Below are 9,776 nucleotides of genomic sequence, written 5' to 3'. Positions count from 1 at the left end.
TTTGAGCATTTCTGGTTTGCACTTTTGGAGAGTTCAATTTTATTGTGTTAGGTTTCTTATTTCTTGCTGGAACATGAAAACTATTTGAAGGATTAATGACTGATTATTGTTTCTTTAATAAATTACATTGCAGAAAATTTTCTGGTCGTTTATGTTTATGGTCCTTCAGATTGCTTACATGGGCACCTAATAAATCTTAATCACAGCAAATTAAGTGTATAAGTGCATATATACACACACAGAAATGAGTCTGTATAATACATATTCATGATATACAGTCACATGACTTTGATGCAATGTCATTACTTGACAGGCTTTCTACAACTGGGCAATAGCAATATCTGATCGAGCAAAAATGCGTGGACGGACCAAGGAAGCTGAAGAACTATGGGAGCAGGTTCTGACTATATGATTTTGGTATTTCAGTCATGCTAGACTTATGAATGAGTAACACTAGCCTTTTGTTGGAAAATCTTGGTGTCATGGTGTGGAAAACTTTTTCCATGTGTGGATAAGATTCTATTTCCTGTTCTGTTTCATATTAATTGCATGCTTTACATAATCCATTTTAACAAGGCCAAAGAACCATGGAAATTGGTTTTGACTGTATAATTTTGGTATATAGTCATTCTAGAGCTTAGTACTGCAACATGTTGTCCTTGCAGTACTGCTGTGTAGAAATCCTTGGCCTTTTCTAAGAAATGCTTTGTTGTAGTGAATAAAAACCTTGACCTTGTGTTTAATAGAGCCTTATCTTATTGTTATGGTTTTGCAGGCAACAAAAAACTATGAAAAAGCTGTCCAGCTCAACTGGAACAGCCCTCAGGTATATTTGAAGTAATTGTTTGGTTAGTCTTGTAATTCTGCTAACTAGAACGCCTGCATCTTTTCATTTTGATTCTACCTGTTAGTGATTATAAGGATGCTTGAATCTCTTTCAGGCGCTAAACAATTGGGGACTTGCGCTTCAGGTACACTGTTTTAGTGATGTTGCTATTACGATCGTCTTCATTTATCTCTATATCTTTCGAATTAAATTCTGAGACTACTTCTATGAAGTCCTAGGATGCTTTGCTTACTTTCATGTCTTATCATGTTTTATTTAGGAACTCAGTGCGATTGTTCCAGCACGAGAGAAGCAAAGAATTGTGAGGACTGCAATTAGTAAGGTACAAAAGTCATTTGGAGAAATCAGAGTACTTGGATGACTTTAGGAACAAGCAGCAAAGTAATTTGACATCTGATATGTCCTTAAAGAATAGCTTCTAGTTGCATTTGTATTCTTACAATAACCTTTACTTCTAATGCAGTTTCGTGCAGCAATACAGTTGCAATTTGATTTCCATCGAGCAATATACAACCTTGGAACTGTTCTGGTAAGTTTGTTGGTTAGCAGTTCTTATTCTGCATGGCATGATCCTATTTTCACCTATGAATTCATTTCTTCATGATATTAATGAGATTAGATAATGACTTCATTATCTGAACATTTCATTCAAGTTAAGTATAAATTCAAAACTTGAAATATCTATATTCTTATTACAGTATGGTTTAGCTGAGGATACCTTAAGAACTGGAGGGTCAACGAATCTGAAAGAAGTTTCCCCAAATGAGCTTTATAGCCAATCTGCTATCTACATTGCAGCTGCTCATGCATTGAAACCAAATTACTCGGTAAGAGATCAGTGTGTTTTTCGGACTATAGAGGTTTACTGACTGGATGCAGTCTCACTTTCAGGCTATACGGGTGGCATAATTATTGGCTAAGGAAATTTTGTAGCATAAATTTGACATTTTGTAAACATTAAATTTTCAGGAAAGCTAATGATATATTTCTTTATTTTCTCCTTAACTTAAAGTTTCAGAGTTGTGCACTTTGACTTCCCATCTTAGTTTTGTGGATGTGTTCTTATTTGATGTTTTGAAACATACAGGTTTACAGCAGTGCCTTGCGACTTGTTCGTTCAATGGTCAGTGTTTAAATTTTCAATCCTCTTTTGAGATTTATTCTTTTCTAAATAGATTGAATCATCTGTAAGGAAAGTGGAATCTATACCTATGAGAATGATCTCTTGCTCCTTTTCCTGGTTGATGAGCATTTTTGTGGATCTTTAAGTAGTAAGAGGAATATTTTTAGGTGTGATCCTTGAAGTCCACATTTCTTTCATGTTAGTGTGTCAGCGCTGTTTCAATTGTCAATTATCAGTGCAACATAACTGCACCTTAAGGGTGCACCAGAAACTGTTGTTCTGATGCAAAATGTCCTTTCATTGTAGAGAACTACATGCCTGATCCATTTTTTTTTCCGAATTGTATTCCTTTGGCTTGGATATGAACCTATTTACTGATGCCAATCCAAACCCCCAAGAGTGTTTATTTCTTTTTCAAATAGAAGCAATGACACATAGGGTGTATTTGGTGTGTAGGATGATGGTTAGGATAGGAGAAAATAAGATAAGGAAGTGGATTGGATTAGATAATATCATCCTATCCTATGTTTGGTGTGTGTAAGATTAAGGATAGAATAGAATGATCTCTTTCAATGGTCAAAATTACCCTTTTCTTAAAATAAATATGATTTAAATTTATAATTTAATAATTATAAATAGAATTTAAAATGTTTGAGCAAGAATATATTTAATTTAATTTTTTATAATTATATTTTACTTTTCAAAGAAGAAAAGTATCCAAATGTATTTTCTTTCTCAGTTTTTTATTTTTTATTCTTTTTTTCTTTCTGGTCTGCCAGAAGGCAGCCATCGGATGGGGAGGGCTGGATCTGGATGGCTGAAGCAGCTAGAGCCACTAGACGAAGCTGCTGCTGGCCACTCCTAGTGTCATTTTGGCATCAGGAGTTCCAATCCGGCCCCTTTTTGATCGGATCTTGCATCACAGAGTGCTCTAGCTGTATTGCCAGTGTTAATGTTGGCCGGAAATGGGGCTAAACGGAAGGAGGAAAAAGAAAAAGAGGGAAAAAAAAGAAAAATAAAAAAGGAAACAAAATTGGGCTAGCCAAACTAAATCTTTAGATGTAAGTTTTAGGGGAAATATGGAAAATGCAAAGCATTTATCATCCAGTCCCATAAGATTAAAAATAATCCTCCCTCATTTCCAGAGGATTGAGTCATCCTATATCAGGAGGATGATTAATCCTCTTTGCAATCCAATTCTCCCTTTTAAGTGCACCCAAATATGGGATAGAGTGAAAATGATCCTATTCTTTCCATCACCAAAAGCACCGTAACTCTGAAAACCTTTAGTTAATATGGCCTAGTACTACCTCCTCGGAGTAGTGATCTTGGGTTCAAACTGTACGAAATATGGTTTTATTAAAAAAAATAATGGCAAGGAACAGCATTCCTATTCTCTCTACCCCTGTTGTTCTGAGTGTGTCTGTGTGTTAGGGAAGAGGGTTTTTCTTAGTTATTCATTTTATGTTTAAACTGGCAGCGCAGCTAGATTAAAAATATTGAGTGGGTTAGACCAAATGATAGTGGCTGTCATCACGCTGTTTATACTCAGAATTAGCTGGGGAAATTATTTTTTATTATAAATCTGACAGAAATAAAATTTTGACAGCTACCTTTACCCCATCTGAAAGATGGGTATCTGAGTGCACCACCAGCAGGAAACACAATTGCACCTCATAGTGATTGGAAGAGAACAGAGTTCTTTTTGAATCATGAAGCGCTTCAACAGGTAAAAAACTGATTGGTTTCTTTGTTGTCCATGGTAAATAAATAACAAGTTCCATTTTCATTTTTTCCTGAGAATGAGGATTCATTTCTTCAAAGAAATTTTCTTATTTAATGTCTGAACTTATGTTATTCCTACAATCAAAAAGAAAAAGAACTTTGGTTTTCCTATTTCCTTGGGAAGTCAGAATGAATAGAGTAAGAGCAAATATATATTTGTTGTAGGTCACTTTCATTTTAATTCCTAGATGGTATCAAGGCAAAACTAATTTTAACTGCTAATCAAAGAATTAAGGGTGTATGAGTGAGTGCGAGCGTGCGTGCGTGTGTGTGTTTGAGAGAGAGCTGGGAATAGGGTTTATCTCTAGTTTATGCTGCTAGTCTATGTCACTGTATTTTTGTATGTATGTATTGCTTTGGCAATTCTCTCTAATCTGATATTAGTTAAAGACCACATCTGTTCAGACTTTCATTTTCTTTCTCCATGTCCTTTTCTGTTTTCCAATTGAGCAGGTTATCAGGGTCGAGCAGAAACAAATTTCCCGCAGCCTCTCTGGCAGAACTGCAGATGTAGCAAATATCGATAAAAGGGCTATCAGAGTTGATATTCCAGATATTGTTTCTGTATCAGCGTGCGCTGATCTGACTTTACCACCAGGTGCAGGCCTCTGCATTGATACTACCCTCGGTCCAGTTTTCTTGGTAAGTATCGTGCTTTATATTTTCATTCTAAAAATGTCCTCTTAAATCATAATGAATGACTTATATTTTTCATACTGATGGCAAAACTTAACAACTATTAGCAAGATAGGCCCATGTTTGGCATTTGGATGCTGTTTTAGCAATATATGTTTGGCAATCCAGCTTTAGTAAGTATTTTCTGCTCTTCCCTTCAGGTTGCTGACTCCTGGGAATCCCTAGATGGATGGCTTGATGCTATCCGCTTAGTTTACACAATTTATGCACGAGGTAAGACTGATGTTCTAGCAGGTATCATTACAGCCTAAGTGTTTCTCATGTAATTGAGCGTGCAATTTTTTATTACGATTGTTTACATCTGTCTTCAAATTTGGTTGGATCTAATTTGACTCATGTATATTATCAAAATTTTTGGAATACTAAGGTTAAGCTAATTGTTCTGTCAAATTATTCATTTGGTATCTCAGCTGATATCATATATCTTTTCCTGCGGCATATCTCCTTAGAAAATGCTACTCTTCCCTTCCCCATTGAATGCCAGCCCTTATTTCATGTTTTAGATTGTACATAAAAGCCCTTATGTCATGTCCAAAGTGGAAGTGAATGGGTGGCAATTTCTTGGTTTCCACTCCCACCGTCTCTCTGATAGAAATGTATTAATGTTCCTAACTAGCGGAGGCCAGTGAAACGAGGAGTTTTTCTATAGGAGTAGGACAATTCCCGTCTGACTTTCCTGAGATTGATAAGAGCAGTATAGGGTGGGCAAATATCGGTATTTGTCTAGGTTCACAAAATTACATTTTAATTGGATGTTCCAGGTCTTTGTGATCTTCTTGGCAAAGGTGGTTTTAGACTATTGGTTGTTATCTCTCAATGTGGACCTGTGCCCATTTTGTAAACTGATTTGAAACATTATTGATTATTAACCCCACTATAAAGTTATTTTTTAAGAAAAAAAATCGGATCTTTACCCTTTTAATAAAACAGCCAAAGCAATGGAAACTTGAAGGCAACAGCTGGAGTGTGTGCTGTTGATATTCCATCTTAACTAAGATTGGAGTTTTTATTTTCTGAAAAATAGTAAATATACTGAGTTGTCTACTACCCTGTGATGATCACTGCGAGCGTCTTCTCCTTGAATAAGCGTTGGATCTTTATATTCTTCTTCCTAGAACAATTTATCACGATTTCTCTAAGAAGGCAGGAATTTCATGCAAATGGGCGGATTTATTTTGGCCAAGGCTAGAATTGAAGCAGGGAGAATCCATAGCCCTTCTCCGCATATTAGTCCAGAAGCGACGGCTGGAACCATCAATTCAGCCTTCTTTGCTTTGAGCTTTTGCCAAACGAACACAATCAAAGTCCCCAAGCACATGTCAACGGCAAAATATGCCCCAACTAGAAACGGCACCGCCATGACCATCGGAAGTGGCATCCATTTCCCTATCTTATGCGGTGAGAAATCTCTCACCAAATTCACTGCCACTGCAAAAGCAAAGAAGCCATAACAGAGTTGCAAGCAGTGTTGAGGCAGAGCTGAAAAGCCTTGTACACCGAGAATCGCCATGTTTCTGTAAATCAATGCATAAGGAGCTTTGAATTCCCCGTACGGGTTTCCAACATCAAATGCCTTGTAGAAGACGAAGAAGATAAGCGGCGCTGTAATGCAGCCTATAGCCGTACCAATTGCCTGGCTCAAGAACATTGCTCGTGGTGAGGTAAGAGTATAATGCGCTGTCTTGAAATCTTGCATTAGAATGCAAGCAACAGAAACAACGGATTTGATGAGACCACATCCAGCAAGCCCGGCGACCACGCCGTTTTCCTTGCCCGTCAATGCCGCTAAGATAAATAGGGCAACTTTCCCATAGTTATAGGCCATGTTAATGTCAGTGAGACCAGCCCCATATGCATTGCAGAATGCCAGAGATGGAGCAAGCATGTAAGCTACAAGCACATAGTACCATTTGAGCTGAGGGAACATGATTGGGATCACAATAATTGACATGATGGATAAAAGCACGTATCCCACAATGCCAATCCACATGGGGATGGTTTCTCTGAGGAAAACTTCATTTTGTTTTAGACCCTCAACTGTCTTCTTCTGGTCATCCTCGTCGGCTGCAAGAAGGACAATATATGTTGGTGAGTCACTGTCAAAATTCATTAGATGACAATAGAGCATTAAAGAACTCTTCAACTTTTTCACCCGGGAAAGTGGAAACACAAGATGAGAATGCTGCTCTGTTACCTGTATTTTGGTTTTTGTTCTTCAATCTCCCGTGGATATTGATAAACGTGAAACACAAAATCTTGAGGAAATTGTAGAGGCCGTCACCAAGAATGAGAGCAACAGATAAAAAAACCTGACAACCAAGAATTATCGGTTATATACATGGCTCTGTAAACAATTTTTATGCTACTACGGAAGCGGAATAGTAGATTAATGACTTCTCTGTTTTTGAGGACAGAGAAAATGCGAGACCTTGTAGCCATATAAACTCTTCATGCTACTTTCTTGTAAATCCTCAGAAAACCAATCTCCTTTAAGCCGATTGATAAGTGGCCACATTAGCCCATACGAGAGCACGGCTCCAAAAAGCAAAGACAAGTTAACCAGGTGGGAACAGATCATTCCTGCTCCTACGTAGGTCAGGCTGAAATCAAAGAAGAATCTGCGAGAAAACCACATATTCAACAAAACTACAAGAAATGATTAGTCATATAAGCAACAGACAAAAGAAAAATGGAATGGTATGCTCAATAACATTCCAGGCACAAAAGACCTACGTTTGCTTCCAGGCTTGCAGTCCGAATGTAGGAAACTGTTTGAAACCACATCCATCTTTCCCAGAGAAAAACCATTGGAAAAACCCCCACATGAAACTGGCTGAAAAATACTTCAGGAATCCATGCACCTGTTTCCTGCAATATAAATTGCCATTGATCATCGTAACTTCTTCTACTGGTTGCAACCAACAAAGGAATGTTAACTCTGGATGCTTACTTGGCCGCCTTATCGCCTTGGCTATGGAAACCATTGATGAGAACTGCAGTTGCCAAGCCGCTGGGATAAGTCAACTTGAGGTCCACTATCACTACCTGTACAGAAGAACTCCATGAAAAATTTTTGAACCTTTTCCAAAAAAAAGAGAAAGGCTCAAAAGGATGTTCTGACATGCTCCTGTCTTTATAATACTATAGTGATTCTTTCACTCATTTTAGCAAGGCTGAACTTCTACCCTTCACGGTCCCAAACCCCACTTTTGCAAACGCCATGCAGAAAACATGTTCTTTGGCAGGAGACACTATTAACATAAACATCAGACACACCAAGGAAAAAGCAAAAAAAGAACACTTTTTCCCCTCACGACATAATTTTGTGCAAGTCATCTTCAACTATTTATAACACTTAAAGGGTGATGGAGAAAAAAAGTTATTGTTGATCATTTATTAAGAGAAACTTAGACATACCTTTCTGAGAGGAATTAAGACAAAAAGACCAACAAAGCAAACTACAAAAAGGAAGCCAGTCATCCAACCAAATCCTGGTTCCTTTACTCCGTTAGCGGAGTTCCCTACTGTGTCTGCTCCAGACAATTCATATGTCTTCCTGTTTAATCCCAAGAGATAAGAAGCAAATCCACCTGCAGTCCATTTCATAACAAAAAATGTAATGTTAGGAGAGAACTACAAGAACCGAAAAATAAGCAAATAAACCTCAAAGGTTGCTTATGCTTGAAGCTTCTAACCTCCAACGGCTATGCTGTAACATGCAACTGCACATGTTTGTATCATGGTGTTCTCTTGTCTTGTAAAAGGTTTGGATATAAATCCAGCCTTTTGAACAACTTTTGTCCATGTCCGAATAAAAACAAAGGCAAGAAGAGCAGCGGAGACATTAAGATTGGGAACCATACCAGTTGTGAGGTTTAGTTTCATGGCTATCACACTGTAAATGGTCCCAATCAGAATGCTTACAATGAGTCCCCTGACAGTGATTTGCTTCGTCCATGGTTGTATAATCCGTGAACCGTCAGTTTCTTGCTGTAGTTCCTCCAACTTGTCTCTCTGGTTCTCTTTATTTTCTTTCACTTCTTCCATGCTCATTAATTGTGGCTCTTCGAAATTCTGTTAAGCTCTTAACATACCGTGTTAGCTAAATAAGTTCAACGGATCAATGAAGACTTGACGTTAACAGAATAAAGGGAAATGGATATATCTCACCTTGGTCTTTCTTATTCTTCTCTTTCTCTTCTTTTTATTTCTTCTGGCTTTGGTAGACGGATTAGACACTCACAGTGTCAATCAAGTTGCCAAATGGTTCTCTGTCTGCTTCTCTTGAAACATGCTTAAAATACTTCTCAATGAAGCAGACACTGTGAAACCTGTGCGGATCTTAGTTGCCTTCTCAATAAAAGGTTGTCTTCCTCAGCCTTTTCCCCAACCTACACCTAGCCTTCATATATAATTCATTACACCACAGAAAAATCCCACCTAACAGCGGAAATATATTGTTCAGAGCCTACTTAGTTTCATTCAATTGCCAAATTGACAAATATAGAAAATGATTTCTCTAACAATAGGAGGGAAAGAACATCGAATAAAATGCTTGTATATGAAGGAGCAGGCACTAGACTATAAGTATTTATAATAAAGCTTGTAAGTTAGACAGCTTACTTAACGAGTCGTTGGCATAATTATTGGATGAATTTTCTTTTCCTTTTATTTTTTTGGAAAGGCTCGATGACCTTATCATTGGCCTCTCATCATTTTTTTTTCTAGGCCATTGAGTTTGTTATAATGGTGTTGTTGAGAGGAGAAATTCTTTTTTTTTTTTCAGCCAAGTGTGGTTCAAACATGATCTCTGGAAGATTGTGGAGTTGTGGCTATGTGGGTATCAGTCAATCCAACTGAACAGAAAATGATGGGCTGACATTATGTTCACGTTGAGGTCATAAAGTCTATGGAGTGCTTTGTTCTTTTACTCGTAATACCAAACCCATTGATTTTTGTTACTGTAAGTAGGCCCTAATCTAGATTCGGATAGGCTTTTTCTTCCCTGCTGCATGCGAAATATCCAGAGTTCTTGTTCTTGCGATGTTTCTTAATTCTTATCTTATTGTTGTTCACTCTGTTCTGCTACCCTGTTGATTTCTACAACTTCTACACATTAGATATAATTGGATTGACAAATGCATGTGCCAGTCTTTGATTGGATTCCTGTTTTTCAGTTCTTTTTTTTTTTTGCATGTCTTCTCAAAATCGTTTAAGATAATGTGTATAACTTGTTAAATTTCTCAATTCATCAATCAGTTATGAATAAAAATATTACACTCGAGTATTTGATTCATTAATTGATATATAATTTTTTTTATTTAA

General features: G+C 37.3%; 2 protein-coding genes across 3 annotated transcripts; one reads left to right on the top strand and one right to left on the bottom strand.

Annotated features, from left to right (window-relative positions):
* The first annotated feature begins 296 nt into the window (after positions 1 to 296).
* LOC110409560 (Tetratricopeptide repeat (TPR)-like superfamily protein) lies at positions 297 to 4,841 on the top strand. The gene is made up of 10 exons (XM_021418944.2): positions 297 to 397; positions 776 to 826; positions 942 to 971; positions 1,107 to 1,169; positions 1,311 to 1,376; positions 1,546 to 1,674; positions 1,935 to 1,970; positions 3,580 to 3,699; positions 4,209 to 4,397; positions 4,592 to 4,841. The coding sequence occupies exons 1-10, from the start codon at positions 356 to 358 to the stop codon at positions 4,700 to 4,702; spliced, it is 837 nt and encodes a 278-aa protein (XP_021274619.1). The 5' UTR covers positions 297 to 355; the 3' UTR covers positions 4,703 to 4,841.
* Positions 4,842 to 5,392: 551 nt separating this feature from the next.
* On the bottom strand, positions 5,393 to 9,292 carry YSL1 (YELLOW STRIPE like 1). 2 transcript variants are annotated; one of them, XM_021418922.2, is made up of 9 exons: positions 9,075 to 9,292; positions 8,622 to 8,891; positions 8,147 to 8,525; positions 7,869 to 8,041; positions 7,402 to 7,496; positions 7,185 to 7,319; positions 6,880 to 7,069; positions 6,646 to 6,760; positions 5,393 to 6,515 (listed from the first exon to the last, which is right to left on the bottom strand). In XM_021418922.2, the coding sequence occupies exons 3-9, from the start codon at positions 8,502 to 8,504 to the stop codon at positions 5,587 to 5,589; spliced, it is 1,995 nt and encodes a 664-aa protein (XP_021274597.1). In that variant the 5' UTR covers positions 8,505 to 8,525; positions 8,622 to 8,891; positions 9,075 to 9,292; the 3' UTR covers positions 5,393 to 5,586. The 2 variants fall into 2 exon arrangements, with proteins under 2 accessions (XP_021274597.1, XP_021274606.1); XM_021418931.2 differs by having other exon boundaries at positions 8,622 to 8,853.
* Between the last annotated feature and the right edge of the window lie 484 nt (positions 9,293 to 9,776).

This window comes from Theobroma umbraticum, unplaced genomic scaffold, assembly GCF_002168275.2.
Source record: "Theobroma umbraticum cultivar Fairchild unplaced genomic scaffold, ASM216827v3 scaffold_30.0, whole genome shotgun sequence".
In the NCBI taxonomy this organism is placed as follows: Eukaryota; Viridiplantae; Streptophyta; class Magnoliopsida; order Malvales; family Malvaceae; genus Theobroma; species Theobroma umbraticum.
This window is presented reverse-complemented; position numbering and strand designations above follow the sequence as displayed.